General features: G+C 34.7%; 1 protein-coding gene across 9 annotated transcripts in view; it reads right to left on the reverse strand.

Annotated features, from left to right (window-relative positions):
• DOP1A (DOP1 leucine zipper like protein A) overlaps window positions 1-18,458 on the reverse strand; it is a 104,249-nt gene that overhangs the window by 22,805 nt on the left and 62,986 nt on the right. For all 9 annotated transcript variants that reach the window (XR_009453463.1, XM_059701088.1, XM_059701083.1 and 6 more), the window contains 8 exons: window positions 17,358-17,510; window positions 15,134-15,234; window positions 13,500-13,756; window positions 9,555-11,544; window positions 8,398-8,509; window positions 8,109-8,291; window positions 6,257-6,382; window positions 2,308-2,442 (listed from right to left, as the gene is read on the reverse strand). Coding sequence is in view for 8 of the 9 variants with exons in the window: in XM_059701088.1 (XP_059557071.1) it covers window positions 2,308-2,442; window positions 6,257-6,382; window positions 8,109-8,291; window positions 8,398-8,509; window positions 9,555-11,544; window positions 13,500-13,756; window positions 15,134-15,234; window positions 17,358-17,510 (3,057 nt within the window). In the remaining variant the exon portion in view is untranslated. The remainder of the gene's footprint in view (window positions 1-2,307; window positions 2,443-6,256; window positions 6,383-8,108; window positions 8,292-8,397; window positions 8,510-9,554; window positions 11,545-13,499; window positions 13,757-15,133; window positions 15,235-17,357; window positions 17,511-18,458) is intronic.

The following is an 18,458-nucleotide window of genomic DNA, read 5'->3' on the forward strand; positions in this document are numbered from 1 at the left end:
ATTTTCAGATTTGTGTAATAATTCTTTCATGGATGTGATTAGGTCTCTTTTGAATGGCCTGAAGTCTAATGTTTGCAGTTAATAAATAATTTCTAAGAAAATATGACCTCTTAATATTGCTATAATTAAAATCAGAAAAAGTAAAGAGGCCATAATTTTACTACTTGTAGAATTTCATGTCTGCCTAATTAAAGACAGTGCACTATGAATGCAGAGATTGTGTTATTCATTTTCTGTAGCTCTTCGAAGATAGTCTTGTACATGATCAAGAAATGACACTGACTAGAACTAAAGTTATAGCAAAACATGAGAAGTTTACAGAATTAAGAGATTCATTTTGAGGAACAAGACAGGGATGCCCACTTTCATCACTGTTATTCAACATAGTACTGAAAGTCCTAGCCACAACTATCAGATGAGAAAAAGAAATAAAAGGCGATCCAATTTGAAAGGAAGAAGAAAAACTATCATTATTTGCAGATAACATGATACTTTATATAGAGAATATTAAAGATTCCACCAAACTATTCAAACTGATAAATTCAGTAAAGTAGTAGAAAACAAAATAAATATTCAGAAATCGGTTGCATTTTTATACACCAATACTAAATTATCAAAAAGAGAAAGTAAGAAAACAATCCCATTTACAAGTGCATAAAAAATACATAGGGATAAATTTAACCAAGGATGTAAAAGACCTGTACTTGGAAAATTATAAGACACTGAAGAAAGAAAATGAAAAAGATACAAATAAATGGAAGCATAGACTGTGGTCATGGATAGCAAGAATACTGTAAAAATGACCATACTACCCAAGTGATCTATAGATTCAACATTAATTCCTATAAAAATACGAATGGCATACTTCACAGAACTAGAACAAATATTCCATAAATTTACATGGAACCACAACAGACCTGAATAGCCACACCAATCTTGAGAAAGAAGAATAAAGTTGGAGGAAGCATGCTACCTAATATCAAATTATACTATAAGGCCATAGTAATCAAAGCAGCATGGTATTGGCATAAAAACAGACATATATTAATGGAACAGAATAGAGATCTAAGACATAAACCCATTCCTGTATGGCCAATTAGTATAACATTTGACAAAGGAGGCAAGAATATACGCTGGGGGAAAGACAATCTACTCATTAAATGGTGTTGGGAAAATTGGACAGATACATGGAAAAAAAGAAAATAGATTACTTCCTTTCACCATATATACAAGTATAAACTCAAAATAGATTAAAAACTTAAATGTAAGACTGGAAACCATAGAACACATAGGTAGTAAAATCCTGGACATTTCTTTTAGCAAGTCTCCTTGGGCAAGGGTAACAAAAGAAAAATAAACAAATGCAACTACATTAAACTAAAAAGTGCACATCAATAGATGAGTGAATAAAAAAGCAGTGGTACATATATACAATGGAATATTACTCGGCCACAAAAAAGAACAAAGTCTGAACCATTTGCAACAGCATGGATATTATGCCAAAGGGTACTATGCTAAGTGACATAAGTCAGTCAGAGAAAGACAAATAGTATATGATTTCACTTATATGTGGAATCAAAAGAAAACTATAAACAAACAAACAAAACAGAAACAGACTCAGAGATACAGAGAACAGACCGCTGGTTGCCAGAGAGGAGGAGGATTGGGGACAGGGAGGAAAAGGTGAAGGGACTGAGAAGTACAGATTGGTAGTTAACAAAACAGTAATGAGGCTATAAAGTACAGCATAGGAAATAGTCAATAAGATCATAATAACTATGTACGGTGTCAGATGAGTACAGGAAAGATTAGGCAAAACACTTTGTAAAGTATATGAATGTCTAGCCACTATGCTGTACACATGAAACTAACACAAAATAATATTGAATGTAAACATTAATTGAAAAAAAGAGTCAGATTTATTTAGAAGAGAAAGCAATGAAGAAGTTTTGAGAAGGTCAACAACTGAGGTAAGCAGACCTTAGACTCTGGCTCTGTGTTCTTCCTTTAAAGGACTAGAAGCCCACCAGCCTTCCCTTCCCCACCCCTAAGAATTCGGCTACACAGCTGTTGACTGCCTTAGATGGACATATAGAGATATGAGCAGTCAACTCTTTTTCACTAGCTACAGAATGATCACAATAGTAAGTCACTGAAGTTATTGATAACTGTTTGTATTACAGCAGTGCAAGTGCCACATGCATTCATCTCTGCAAAAAGGACATTACTGTACAACAAAAAACCTTACCTACCAGCATCATTTTTCAAACAGAACTGTAAACAAAAGCTGAGAAAAGCTCTTCTTACCTTGTCTTTTGCTATGGCTGGGGGCTGCTTTAAAACTTCTTTCACAGTCTGTATAACAGTTTCTGTTCTCATGACACTGATTGAGCGAACCAGTTCTACCAGTAAAAGCTGTTCTTCACTGGCTGCAGGAATAACCTGGATAACACATCATTGTATTTATATATGCGTGTACATAAGTCTTTTAAGAGGACTTTCAAAGGATTTTTCAAGTCCATTGATTATATATCAGGTAAAATTTATATTTTTTATCGGTAACACATGTATATTTTTTAAAAATCATATAGGACAATAAGCCTGATTAAAAAAAATTGCAGTGCCCTATCCTTTCTCATGACCCAAAGCAACCATGTTAAACTCTTAGCTCTTTTCTATTATTTCTGAATGATACACAATGCTATTATATTTTCCTATTTCACCCCCACCCCAATTTTAGATATTACCTACTGACTTCCAACTTTAGCAGACAATGATTGAGGTCGCTTACTCTTTTCTTCCTATCCTCCCAACATAGTTATGTTATTAATTTAAAATAAACATCCAGTGTTCACATGCCCACTTATGGTTGTGCTGTATATTGCACTATCATTGCATTTCTCTTCTAATTAAACTTTTTGTTTTTCCTAGAATTAAGACACTGCTTTTTTTAAAATTTGGTTTTCTCTACTTCTATCACAAATTCTTCCTCAATGCTCCAGCAACTGTAAATCTCCTCTTATTACATATTCAAACATACTGGGTAGTTAATTTTCTACCCTTTCCTCCTCCACTTAGTGTCTCCTTTTTTGTGTGTGTGAGAAATCTGCTCAATGTCTTCCTGTTCTACCCTGGGTTCATGCCCTCTAGGCTTGCTACACAGTATCATCTTGATATCTCTCCTGAGACCATCAGCCTAGAAATTCCCTTTCTATTTCTTCTGTGTTGGAACCCCTATTGATTGGATCCTATATCTTCTTCCTTCTTGGTTTAGTCCTCCTCTGGTGGAGATGTATTTTCCTGTAGTTGAGAGTGTGAATTTATTGCAATTTTTTTTTTTTTTTTTTTTTTTAGATATTGCATGGTTCAAAACACCTTAAGTGACATTTTGGCTGGGTATGAAATTATAGTTTGAAACTAATTTTTCCATCACAATTTCCAGTGTTGCTATTGACAAGTCTTATCATTATTCCAGTATTTTCTCTTGAGGATATTTTCAGATCTCCTCTTTAAATCCAGTGTTCTGAAATCACATGCTGATCTTTGTGGAGATCTCTTTTTCACAGTGACTGTCAAAGGAATGTTCTTGTACTATTTCTTTGATATTATTCTCTCCTCATTTTTTTCTGCTCCATCTTTCTGCAAAGATATTGAACCTCCAGTATCACTGCCCTAATTTTATTTTTATTTTATTGATTTTTTTTAGAGAGTGGAAGGGGGAGAGGGAGGGAGGAAGAAAGGAAGAGAGAGGAGGGGAAGAGAGAGAGAGAGAGAGAGAGAGAGAGAGAGAGAGAGAGAGAGAGAGAGAGAAAGAGAAACATTGGTGTGAGAGAGAATCCCACATGTGCCCCAACTGGGGATCAAACCTGCTACCTGGGTATGTGTCCTGAGCAGAAATCAAACCCTCCATCTTTTAGTGTTCAGGACAACACTCCAACCAACTGAGCTACACCAACCAGGGCTCACTTCCCTAAATTTCTTATCTCCTTTTCTCCATGTCCGTCTTCCCAAGTTTGCATGCTATTTCTGATATTTACCCCTTTTGCTTTCAACTCTTAGTTTGTTTTGCCTCTGCTATAAAATTCAATATCCAAGAAAAATTTTAATTTTTTGCAATGATCTTTCTACCAGTCCCTTATATTATGGATGCAATATGGTTTTACTTATTGAAATACATTATTATTATTGTTCACATCTTCTGTTATCTGCATTGTTTCTTCTTTTTTTATCTACTTATTTTGGTCTTTGTCTATCATATAAGCTTTTTTTCCATATGACTGTTAATCCTTATCTTTATATTCATAGTTTCAGATGTATAAAACAGTGATTGGACATTACACAACTTATTACACCAATAAATCCAGTTCCCATTGGATACCACACAGTTATTACAATATTATTGATTATATTCCCTATGCAGTACTTTATATCCTGTGACTATTCTGTAGCTACCAATTTGTACTTCTTAATCTCTTAACTTTTTTCACCCCCCAGCCCCCATCCCATCTTTCACCCAGCCCCAAATCACCCGCCCCTCTGGCAACTATCAGTCTGTTTCCTGTATTTATGAGTCTGTTTCTGTTTTGTTTATAGTCTTCTTTAGATTTCACATGTAAGTGAAATCATACAGTATTTGTCTTTCTCTGGCTGATTATTTAACTTAGCATAATACCCTCTAGGATCCACCCATGCTGTTGCAAATGGTAAAACTGATGTGAGAGAGAAACATCGATTGGTTGCCCCATGTATCTGCCCCAACCAGGGATCGAACTCCCAACACTGAACCCCCAACCTTGGTATCTGCTCTGCCTATGATCTGAACCCCCAACCTCTTTGGTATGGGACTACGCTCCAATCAACTAAGCCACCTGCAAGAGACCTTTGAGCATTTTTAATTTGGATTGTTTGTATTTTTTGAGTTCTTTATAAATTTTGAATATCAATCCTTTATCATATGTATCACTGATGAATATATCCTCCATTCAATGGGTTGTCTTTTCTTTCTTTTTACACTTGATCTTAGCCAAAAGGCCGAGAAGCGATTTTTTCTTTCTTTTTGATGGTTTCCTTTGCTGTGCAAGAACTTTTAAGATAATGTAGTTGCATTTGTTTATTTTTTTCTTTTGTTTACCCTGCCCAAGGAGATTTGTTAAGAGAAATGTCCAAGATTCTACTGCTTATGTTTTCTATGATTTTTATGATTTCCAGCCTTACATTTAAGTTTTTAATCCATTTTGAGTTTTATACTTGTATATGGTATAAGGTGATCTAGTTTCACATTTTTGCAAGTATCTGTCTAATGTTCCAAACAACATTTAATGAATAGACTACCATTACCCCATTGTATGTTCTTGCTTCCTTTGTCAAATACTAATTGACTGCTTTTACTATTCCAGGATTTTAATTCTGTCCAAAGTACTTTCTACTACTTAATTCTCAAATGTTAAAATAATGTCATATAAGTGAAATGTTTATTTTTAGTGCTTTAGAAATGTCAGCATATAAATAATGTGAATTCAGCACAAAAAATAACATCAGAAACCTCTAGCTAGATAAATCATATATCTTGTGTGAATATAAATTTAACAGCCTTAATATCCTAATGTCACTATTTATTTCTAATATAGAACACTTTCTTGAGCTTTCAAAGTCACAAATAACAACATTTTCACATATATAACCTAGTAAAAAACAATTTATGAATTACATTTAGAAACAAACTATTTAACCTATCATGTCATAATGAAAAACTAGTGAACTTAAAAATTTTTCTTTATCTCCTTGCTTTGTACCCTGAATAACTAGCATTTAAAAGATATTCTGTACTATATCATCATGGCTGTCTAAATATGGCTACAGTTTTAATATCATACTAATTTTTCTTTTCACATAAAAAATACCTTTTATAATTATTTAAGAAATTTAGGCAACAAGTCATTACCTAAACAGGTGCACAAAATGTTGCTTTTCTACTTACCCACCCAATATTGGCCCTTTTTAATTAATGGAAAGTTGAAAATTAGCTTGTACAGCAGGTCATCAAATGATATAATTTTGTTCAATATCTTTTCATTATTACATGGATGAGATGCTGTAGGAACTTAACTGTTGTTTATATCAATTAGCCTATGGTAAAACTGGTTTCATTATAGTATGTTCCAAGAACCCACGATCAATGTTAAGTGAGAACTTACTGTACTTGCCAAATGCTTTACCAAACAAAAAAATAAAAAGTATAAAATGGTTAAATACATACCCTGGTCCTGTTGATATTTTTATTCTGCCTTCTTTCATTCCATACAAATGCAATGGCAGCCATAAAGTGAACACCATGATTCATTGAAATGGGGCCCAATAATTCAAGAATTTGCTGTCTCAAGTTCTAAAACAAGCAAATGACAAGCGAATTAAAAAGTATGAAAGCATTGACAACTAACCTGCACTTTTAGTTTCTCTTGAAGTAATGTGCAGTACTTATATGTTTTACTACCTAAACAACAGTAGAGGAAACTTTAATCATGTTAATATATGCAACCATAGTCATTTTAATTCTAAAATGGGGGTGGAGGGGGAGGGAAGGGGAATCCTATAAAATGACAACCATTCAGCTAAATGCAAGAGTGTAATTAGTATGATGAGATAATAAAAAACACAATATAGTTGACCCTGGAACAACAAGGGTTTGAATTACAAGGATCCACTAATATGTTAATGTTTTCCCAATAAATACTTGTGCTATTTTCCATCTGCATTTGGGAGTCCATGAATGTGAAGGACTGATTGTATGCACTGTTCTAGGCTATTTTATTTAGGAAACTTGATCACCTACAGATTTTGACACCAGGGGAGGTATCCTGGAATCAATCCTCCATGGACATTGAGGGGGGGAAAATTTGGGGGCAGACAGAAGTTACTCATGGATTTTCCAATGCACTGGGGATCAGTGCCCCCAACCCATGAGGCTCAAGGGGCAACTATACATGAAATTCAATTATTTTTTATGTAGATTCATTATTAAAAGGGAGAGGGGTTTTACATTTTAGTAAAATTGAATAAAATAAAAACCACAGTTTAATCCAAATATCAGTACTTAGACAAAATTTTCCTCATGATTCTAACCCTTCCTCTTTTCCCAATTACAAACATGTTCCCACGACTCAAGTCCAGGAAGTCAGGTCTAGATAATAGAGGAATGTCAATGTGACAACTGACATAGCATAACACACTTTTAAATATTCATATAATTTTCTTCTAAATATAAAGTAGAAAAATTAGAAAACATGTAACAGTATTTTTAAAACAACCATTAATTCCATCATTCTGAGATCATCACTATTAACATAAAATTTATTCCTTTTTCTGAGAGAAATTTATTTTCTTTACATGACTGGAAATACAGCATTTGTTCAACTAAGTAACATCCCTGTTTCACGAAACTTTTAAGCATTTTTCTACCAAGAATTCTCAAAACTACAATTATTAGTAGCTACATAATGTAACACTAAAGAATAATTTACTTAACTATTTCCTTATTTATTGTTTAGAATCTCTGTTTGCCTTACAAATATACCTTTGCATAATTTTTGATTACTTTAAAATTTATTACTAGGTAAAAGACTATAAATATTTAAAAGCTCTTTGAAAAGGAACAAAGTTTAATATATATGAATAAACATCAAAAACATTATGTCATATGAAAGAACTAAATACAAAAGATGAAATGATGCGTGGTTCCGTTTATTCAAAATGCTCAGAAGAAGCAACTCTACATATAGAGGATACAGATGAATAGTGTATGGAGGTTAGGGGGAAGGAACACGGAGTGACTGAAAATGGATATGCGGAATCTTTGTGGTAATAGATATGTTTGAAAAGTAGAGTGTGGTGATAGTTTCACTACTCTTCAAATATGTTTCTAAAAATCACTATATTGCATGTACTTTAAATAGGTGAATTTTATAATGTGTCATAAAGTTATTTGGTAATTAATTATTCAATACATTAGAGTGCCATACATACTACTCAAATTATTCACAAATTCTGAATATAATCTCTGGGAAAGTGCTAAAACAGACTCTTGAGCCCCAGGTGAAGTGTGAATTTCTAACCTTTGTGGCTCCAAGATTAATAGTGGTCACAGAAGCAGATGCAGCAACAGTCATCTTTTCTGAAGAATCAGCCTGATGCAGTATGCTCCAAAGCAATGTCACAGAGGACATGATCATATGAAGGATTGAGAGGATTCCTTTGCGGGCTTCATACAAGTGTCTGTGGTCTACATTGACCCAAAGCTATTAAAGTTGGGGGGAAAAACATATTATCACTTACTGAGGCTTCTAAATGGGGACTTGTATCTCATAATCTTTTTTAAAAAGTAAAATATTTGTGCAGTCTTACTTGGAGATATTGTGTAGTAGGATCCAACAAACAGTAATGGATAATGGCTGTGATCCCTTCTAAAAGAATAAGAATCATATCTGGTGGAATAATTGATGCCATCCATAGAGGCCTGAAATAAAATGCATTCATTTGAACATAAGTTCTGAGAAACAAGTCCATATTTTATTAATATTAAATGCCCAGCATGTTCTAAGAACATAGTAAGTGCTCAATAAAGATTACGTAAATAAATGACTAAAATAATAAATTGGTTAATAAATTAGTAGCTTTTATGGCCTAATTTATAAAATAAATGAGTCACATTATATGTACGAAAGTTGTTTTTGGCTAAGTCATTCTATACAAAGTCAATGCCAGTAAATCTTCAGCAACTGTATAGGGCAGGCATATCAATATTGAATACAATACCGGCAGTTTTCTTATATTTTACATGTAGTTGCTGAGGTTACACAAGAGACAAACCAGAAATTAGTCTACTAATCATCTGGCTCATTTGGCAGACTAATTTTAAATATGTATCCTCCAAACAAGAAATAAAATCAGATAGGAAAAGATTTATAATTTTAAATTAATTTAGTGTGATTTTAATTTGCCCTTAGATAACATTCAGATAAAACTAGGGAAGCCCTTTACTGGGCTATTACTTTTGCCAGCTCAGAGAAGAAGAACGGAATTAATTTCAGCCCTTAGACAGTGATGGCGGACCTATGACACGCGTGTCAGAGGTGACACGCAAACTCATTTTTTTGGTTGATTTTTCTTTGTTAAATGGCATTTAAATATATAAAATAAATATCAAAAATATAAGTCTTTGTTTTACTATGGTTGCAAGTATCAAAAAATTTCTATATGTGACACGGCACCAGAGTTAAGTTAGGGTTTTTCAAAATGCTGACACGCTGAGCTCAAAAGGTTCGCCATCACTGCCTTAGGAGGAAAAAGGCCTGTTTAAACATTCCTTATCTTTTCCAATCTTCATTGATTAATTATTATTCCTCAAGCTGAATTTTCTCCTTTGTGAAAATCACATACTATTTGTAACCTACCTAGTGATACCCCCTAATTTACTCAAATTGTGACTGACATTCTGTATGACTAAGCAGTTATATATGTGATGAATGTCAATTATAACAAAGTTAAAAATCAACTCTTACCTACTATCAGATAATCCTGTTTCATATTTGTACTGCTGAATTAGATTATCTAAATTTCTGCAAAGCTGTAGTGTCACAGAAACAACCACTCTCTGTAGAACTTTTCCCATGTAAGGCAGAGTAGATGTGATTAAACCAATCCATTGTGGGTGCATCTTACAAGCACAGTGTTGATGTAAGGCGCGTATCACTGCACAGAGGAACATGCCTTGGCATGTGATTGGCTGAGCGTGCAAATACTGAAGAGAAGTCATGGGCTGATGGGGACTGATGTGTTCCAGATCAGATACAACAAAATCAAAACCTGTTTCATTCTCTTCAGGGACAGTCATTACCCAGTGTTCTAGAACAATGAGTCTCTGAAGAACTTTAAGAAGTTGTGACTGGAGTGTGCTACCATTGTCAAACTCATCCTCTGAGAAATTGATAAGGCTGTCCTCTGAGAAACCTTCTTCCACAGCAATCACATTCTTACCTGCCATCTTTTCACTATGCCATTTCTGTGCACTAAAGATAGATGACAGCAAACAATGAAGAATTACTTTCTGAACTTTGCACTTAGATAACATATCAGAGATAAAACTAGGGAAACCCTTTGCTGAGTTTTCTATTACTTTTGCCAGCTCAGTAAAGAGAAGTGTCAAAATTTCTATGCTCATCATCTGCATATTTCGATTGCCTATTAAATCTTGTGCGGTGACCTTGACATGAGTTGGGTAATGGCTACGCATGTAATATAAACAGAGGGAAATGAGAATTTCTATGTACATAGAACTCCTGAAGTTATGATTTGAGTCCACTGGAATGTGACTATAAAAGTCTTTGCCCATAACAGAAATCCGGTGTCTGGCCAATAGATTCTGAAGCAGAGATAACTGAGGGGTATACACATTATTTATACTAGTGGTTGAAATGGCATTTACAAAAGCAGTAGGGTTAGTTTTCAATATGGCTTTGATGGCAGAAAAAGCATAGAGAGTCCTGGATGAGTCATACAACTGGAGATACAGGAGCACATGCTGATAGAGAGGATGGATGTTGAAACTGGGAGATTTCCGTGATCCTGGAGAACCCATGTCACTCTCAATTTCAGAAATGTCTCCCTCTCCACAGCTATACCAGTTCTCTAAATCCAGACCATCACTAAAAAACACATTAGTTTGTTTGAGTTTTTCATTTGAAGTTTTTTTCTTGTCGTCATCCTTTTTCTTGGCAAGTTTTACTTTAGGTTTTGCTCCTGGCTGTTTGCCTGACTCCTTAACGATTGTTTCTTTCTCTGAGACTTTTTCTGATAATTTTTCTTTGAAGCTGAACTGAATACTACTGTGACTCCTCTGTCTAGATTTGGTTTCTGTGGAACCAACAGAAGAGTCATGGGGAGTCTGTGTGGTTTCGGAAATACAAGGTGAGGAGCTATTTCTGGAGATTCCAGTTGCCATACGCTCACGGCCATCTTCTGCAGACACAGAGAGAAACTGAGAACTCTCATTACTCAGCGAAGTACTCTGACTCTGCTGAGTGGACTGATCTTCACCTTTAATCGGCTCCTCGCCTGGATCCACATCACTGTGCTTTGGGGGCATAGCTTCAATTTCTAACTGAGAAGGAGCTGATGCTGATTCTGCTTCAAGGCCACTTACGACTTTACATATCAGGTCAAACACTACCTGCTGAACATCATCATCTGGGGAGCTTGCGTTCAGCATCTGAGAGTCCTCTTGGGCATTTACATTTTCAGGATCAACTTCGTAACTCAGGTTGTCCCCAGCAGAGGACTGTGAACATCCAGAGTCAGAACTCTGAAGTATTTCTATCTGTTGGTCTGGAAGATCAAAATCAGACACAACCATTGGAATTGTCTCACTGCTGGTACTTAGAAGGGAAAGTCTGTCACTTAATGGATTAACGGTGAGACTAAAGTTCTCTATTTCGTCCACGGTAAGCGGCTTTTCACCATTTCCTTTAGATGCAATGAGTTGTATTTGGCTTACTGGTATATGAAAAAAAATAGTAAAGAAGGAAAAATTTAAAATAATGAAAATGTAGAAATGTACACTGAACTCAAGAATTTTAATCATTAGTTTCAAAACCTACTTATATTTTACTATTAAAATCATATTTTATTACTATTTTACACTTTTTAAGTTAGAAAATTATATAGATAACTATTAACTAGAATAAACACAATTCAACAATAGAAGGCCTATTATTCAATTGAATTAAACTTAAACAGAAGAGCACATTTAACACAGATAAAATATAAAAATTTGCCCTCATCCCCAAATAAGACATCCTTTTTTACTGCAGTTCAAAATTTTAGTGTTCTTTTCCTCCCTGTGTTATGCTAAAGAGAAGTATAAAAATACAACCTCCTTGATTCTGATAAAATTCAAAAAACGTTTATGAATAATCTAGTATGAGTAATGCCCTAAACCCGTGGTCGGCAAACTGCGGCTCATGAGCCACATGCGGCTCTTTGGCCCCTTGAGTGTGGCTCTTCCTAAGCCTTAGGAGTACTCTAATTAAGTTAATAACAATGTACCTACCTATATAGTTTAAGTTTAAAAAATTTGGCTCTCAAAAGAAATTTTAATCGTACTGTTGATATTTGGCTCTGTTGACTAAGGAGTTTGCCGACCACTGCCCTAAACCAAGAGACAATGAGGGTGAGAGAAAAAAAAGACAACATTGTTCCCTCCAAGGAGCTTAAAATCAGCGGGGGGATCACCAATACATTAATCTATTTCTATACTTTTTGGAGAGCATACTACATTGATGGAATTCTTTCAGAATGGATGGAAGGCTTAGTTGTATATGAATGGTACCAACCAAATGCTATCACTTTCAGGGAACGCATCATGATACCACAGGTGAGGTCTGAGATTGATTTCAGAGGAGAGGTGAGAATTCAGCAGACAAGCTGGAACTGTGATGGTATGTAAAGGGATAATACATAGAAGTTCTGGCAATTAGCAGGGTAGGGCATTTTTTAGAAGATTCATGGAAAGAAGTGGAAAGGAATCTAGAGAAAGGAGCAAAGACTCTAGAAAAACACTAAAAGTGAAATAGCAGGATGGTTTAGTTCCAGCTTCCATCACTTACCAGCAGTGAGCCTTTGAAATAGCACAACCTTCTAAGAATCAGCTCCCTGCTCAGTATAATTACTTTTTATTGCTGACCTCATAGGGTTGTTGAGACACAAATGATATAAGTGAGAGTTTTCTGTCCCTTTCATATAATAAATTAATCCAATACTGTGTTATAAAGGGCTTCACCCAACAGTTTGTAGAGAGTAATAATAGTATTTGGGGGGAGTGGTTGTAAGAGATCAACCGAAGTACTTGTATGCATGCATATAACCAATGGACACAAGACACTGGGGGGTAGGGGAGGCCGGGGGAAGGTCAAGGGGGTAAAAAAAAAAGGAGACATATGTACTACTCTTTGTAATACTTTAAGCAATAAAAAAAAATTAAAAAAATATTTATCACTTAAAATATGCCAGTACTATACTAAACATGTCATAAATATGACTTGAGACGTGGGTTATGATTCCCATTTTACAGATGAGGAAAATGACTCATGAAATGTAAATATGCACTATAAGCTTACTATACATTCCTAGTGAATTATCTGCAGAGCCTTGTAGGACTAGGATTGCAAAATAAAACTAAAGGTATTTCCATCAAAACTGAAGGATGTCTCTGACCAATGCTGTTCTCATTACTCCTTGAAAGAGATCCAACTCCTCTAAGAGGGTCACTGATGAAGCACATACAGACATGGCCCACATGAGCACTGCTAGTGCATGCAGAGGGGAGAAAATAAGCCCATGCAAAAAATCTCACATTCAATTCTCTTGTCAATCACTGTTGTGTTCAACTCTCACTTTATTTTAAAAACTTAACTCTAAATAGAGCTGTTCTACTTGCATGTGATATTCACCATTGCTACATGCAAAATTTTCCATGAAATGCTTGTCACTTTCTTCTCCAGGATAACAAGCCTTATTCCAGTAACGTTCTGCTTGAACACGCTGCACTGAAACCCTCTGAGTTTTGGGATGAAGCAGGAGCAATAGCAATGGCTCCAAAACTCTTGCAATATCATGTCTTTGTAGAACTTGGTTCAGCCAGGCTTGTCCCACAGAACTGGTAGAACCATCGATACTGTTAAGGCTATCTAACATGATGAACAGTGACCTACAATAAACACAAATAAGTAAAGAACAAAATGCCTACTTTTACTGTGACACTCTTACCTTTTCTAAAATTAACATTATAAGTTGTGTTTCTTATTTTGAATTAACCATTTTAAACTAGTCATACTTCAGGATAACTTTGACCACAGCATTTTAATAATCTTAATCCCACAGTCTCAGTAGGTACAATAGAAGGAGAAAACTGTCTTTTCCCTTTTTGTAGGTACTTAGGTTCTTGAAATTTCACAAAGCATACATTATTCTTAAGATAAATAGTAAAGAATAAAAAAAAATTTAAATAAGCCTTACAAAATTAGTCTTGTTTTAGCAACATATTCCTGTCACCAAATACTGAACCCTCTCCAATTCAAGTCAATGTTACCTCTATGCTGGTCCATGCTCCTCTGTTCCCATTCTCTTTATGAATCAAAACTATGCACTTAATTCAAGGCATGAGGGATGGGTTTGGTTCAGAATACCCATGATTCAAACCTGGGCTATTCATTTTATCTCACATGTGCTCTTGGGCAAGTCACAACTTCTCTGGGCCTTCACTGCCTCACTTGTACGATGAGGAAACGTGGTCGCCAAATTAGAGATGGTATTTGTAAAGTTTCTAGACCTAGGGCCTACTTTGTTATAGAAGTTAAATAGCAGATCATTTAAAGATGGCGATGCTGCTTGAAAAGCACCAGCTGACATAAAATTCAGTAGAGCAGACATGTGATCTGAGCTGGGCTTTAGACATAGATTTGTGGCCACCTCTATGAAATTTGCTGGTGAGACTATATGAATCTACTTTTAAGTGGCATCTACTTGGAAGTCAATGCAAACCTCATATTTGGGGAATGAGTCATCTAAATAGGCTAGACAAATTTCAGAACCACTCTCAGGCACCTATAAGTTTTTTGAATCCATGAAAGCGATTTGTCAGTATTTTAGCTTTAGATTTTAATAAATACCAGTTCGGGCAAAAGGCTGAGAATAACTGCTAGAGAAACACTTATATAATGTACTGTTTATATGTTATGTTACTGAATTTGATTACAGATTCAAGAAGGCTGTCTCCACTGCTGTAATCCTGATACCTGGCATGGCACCTCCCACATTATAGGGACTTGATAAACAGTCATCCAATAAATGCGGGACACTGGGTGCTCCGGGCAAAAAGGGCAAATCTGGCAGATAAATGAAATCTGGTAGATACATGAAAATGCCATGAATTTTAATGTAGCTTAGATTTTTAACAATAATTTATAAGTAGTATTTATAAAATGTGTACATTGCTATTGCCTACCCCTGCCAAACTAACCAAGGAGTCAAGAAAAGAGGCATTCAGATATCTGATGATAAAATCTGAATATAAAATGCAACCAACCTGTCAAAAGAACGTGCAAAAGATGAAGACTTATTTATATGGAGGTCCCTTGTTAGATGCCAAAGAACTGCAAACTTTGCATGCGCCTCCATCTTTATTTTCTGAGGAGGAATATAAGAGATTACATTATTTTACTTTCCTTTGAAGATATTAAGTGACTTTAGAAAAAATCAAAGGAGCTATTTAAGAGAGAATGTTATGTTCAATGTTTATGATACTCCAAAACACTGCAATAAACTTTATTTTTTCATGGAAGTAGAAACCTAGAAAATACCTAAATAAATACAAAATATTAAACATAAAGGATCACCTTATGCTGTCTGATAATTATTCAATTCAGAGAGGTTATCAGTTTACTAGTTTATTCTAAAGAAAAGTGTTGATAATGTGCATGCCTCATGATATTCTCAGTATAGGAAGTACTTTTCCCCCTCATTTGATATAAATACTTAGTAGTCAAAATTGATTTTGTTGTACTATACGATTTACTTTTGCTCCCAGAAATTATATATTAATCCCAAATAAATTTATCACTGACAAAGCTGGTTTGATTAAAAAATTTAAACACCTAAAACATTATTTGTACAAGAAAAATATTACACTATTTTTGGGATTATTTGAATAAGATTTCAGTGTTAAGATAATAATGGATAGAACAATGTAAAAATAAATTATTTAGAAAGACCAGTGTTTAGTATTAGATAATGAACATGTATTAATGTAAATCAGGTAGAAATTGTGATATTATTAAAATGTTTATAGTCTTTCTCTAGCACTTGTAGAATCCTTCAAGTAAAAGCCCCCCTAAACCAGGAACTGTTTAAATTGCTTGTGATAGGTCAGAGAATTGCTTGCTTTTTCTGAGGGCATAAAAAATGCTTTTCCTATAAACCATGTGTTTATATATCAACCAATACAAACATGTAAAAAACAAAGTAAATAATAACAGGTACTTTAACTTTTTACATGGCTGTGAAGTATCTTTATGCAGGACTTAGTATTTCTTTACAAATGAAATGTTGCACAAGTAAACAGGTATGCAATTTGTCCTAAATATATGTAATGTAATGTAAAACAAAATTTAATTAAAATATAAGGCTTTATTTAAAATTTTATTTCTGAATAGTTCTGAAAGAATGTGTTGCAGCTAAAATAGAATTTTAACATTTTTCCTGGGAATAAACTTTTCATTCTTTTTCATTTTCTTCTCCATTTGCCACTTCCCTACCCTGCCAAATGTTTCATTTACTCAATACAATGCCTTTTCATTTTAATCATGTTTCTTGTTGTTGTTTTTTAAAAAAATATATTTTTATTCATTTCAGAGAGGAAAGGAGAGTGAGAGAGAGAAACATCAATGATGAGAGAGAATCATTGATCAGCTGCCTCCTGTACGTCCCCTACTGGGGATAGGGCCCGCAATCTAGGCATGTGCCTTGACCAGAATTGAACTTGGGACCCTTCAGTCCACAGGTCAATGCTCTATCCACTGAGCCAAACCAGCCAGGGCAACACAAAGCCTTTTTGAGTATGACCCATTCAAACTCACTAGAATTGAGGCTTTATTCAATTAGGGCAATTCACTTCTAAAAGCTATTTAATAAAATCTTGAATTTATATTACAGAGCAGGTGCAGGTAGACCACATACTTTAAGTTACCTGGAAGAGATCAATTAGAATGTGTCCCAACTTCCTCTCAGACTCACTCGTAACTCAGACATCTGTACTCTAACTGACCTATGTGTCACTTCCTATACATTAGAATACAAAATCCTTATTTTGGACATGTAATGTAATGAAAATAATACAATCTCACATATTAGCATTATATAGCTGATAAATGTAAATGACACATATTATTTTATTTCCCATGTATTAATGTATCCATCAGTACTACAGCTGAGGCCACGGAGGCCTCTTGAATGAGTCTAGAACTTGGACCAGCAAAAAACTTAATCATCACTACCCATAACTGGTGTCCTATACCAAGAAATAAATCCAGTATTTGATTTTGGGTTACTTGATTTTTCATTGTACTGATGCTTTTGTAAAGAACTTTCCTCTAAAAAGAATAGAACCTTTATTTTAAAAGCAATAAAATCACTCTGAACGAACCTTTATTTTCTCTTATTCAGATACTAGCTGCAATCATTTTCATAGGGTTTCCCAACTTTACATTTGGTATAATAGGAATGGGGAGTGGACACAGGATAAGAGAAGTCACCTTGTCTTTATGAGTTAACTGCTGGCTTATCACATCCTCACAGATGCTGGAAGAAGGAACCAAGTTATGTAACTGGTAGAACAGCTCCACACTCTTTTGGTGGTGCTGAGGGGTGCTATCTCCCAGCTGGTCCCATAGTGTGAAAGCTACGTGCTGTAGAAAAAGAGGTAAAAGTAACAGTATTATAAAACCATGAATGAAAATTCATTAACGAACTTCCTACTGGTACATATAAGTCTGACGGCCAGAACTCAAAGGTCTTCAATACTCATTATGACACTGGGATGAGATTTAAAAGTGTACCTTTCACCTACCTACTGTCATTCAGGCCCTTAGAACCTCTGATGATAGTCCTTTAATAATATTTATTTTAAACATCAGACATGTAAGCACTTTCTGCAGAGCCAAAATAAATCCCCATTTCACTATTTTAATGACATTTAGTAAAGTGATGCTAGAATACATTATCCTTAAAAGGGCATAACTCCCACACTGAATACTTAATATTTACAGTGATATGTTGCAAAGTGAAATAGCCCAAATATCCAAACTACTTAAGACATATAAAGTAGGTCATCTGTATTTCAGAGCTCCATGTATGTGTTAACACAGCACTTGCTCTATGACAGTATTAAAAAAAAAAAAAAAAAAAAAGTACAACCCCGTCCGTGCCTCCAAAAAAGAAAAAAAAAAAGTACAATCATCAGGGTTTATCACCACAGCCTTATAGAAATCAATTTTAATCCAGCAGCAGGAACTATCTGGAAGGACACAATGACTTGAAAGCAGATAAAGAAATGTTTAAATTTTTTTATGTATAAAAAAAATCTGCTTAAGATGTAAAAGAATGCAAATACTAGGTATACTTGATGTTCTTTCTATATAGAGAATATCATTTGTACTGTTGCAGAAATTAAAGACTACATTTTTCCTCAATGTCGTCATACACCACAGATGATAAGCAAACAATATACAGTCAGAAAAACTTTTCCTAGGAGTTTTGAAGAGCTAAGTTGTACAAAGCAAAGTGCCACAACCACTTCATCTGGAAATAAGTTTTACTCTATAGAGCTTTCCTTTTTCCTTTTTTATTTTAGCTTA

The sequence above is a fragment of the Myotis daubentonii genome, chromosome 6, assembly GCF_963259705.1.
Source record: "Myotis daubentonii chromosome 6, mMyoDau2.1, whole genome shotgun sequence".
In the NCBI taxonomy this organism is placed as follows: domain Eukaryota; kingdom Metazoa; phylum Chordata; class Mammalia; order Chiroptera; family Vespertilionidae; genus Myotis; species Myotis daubentonii.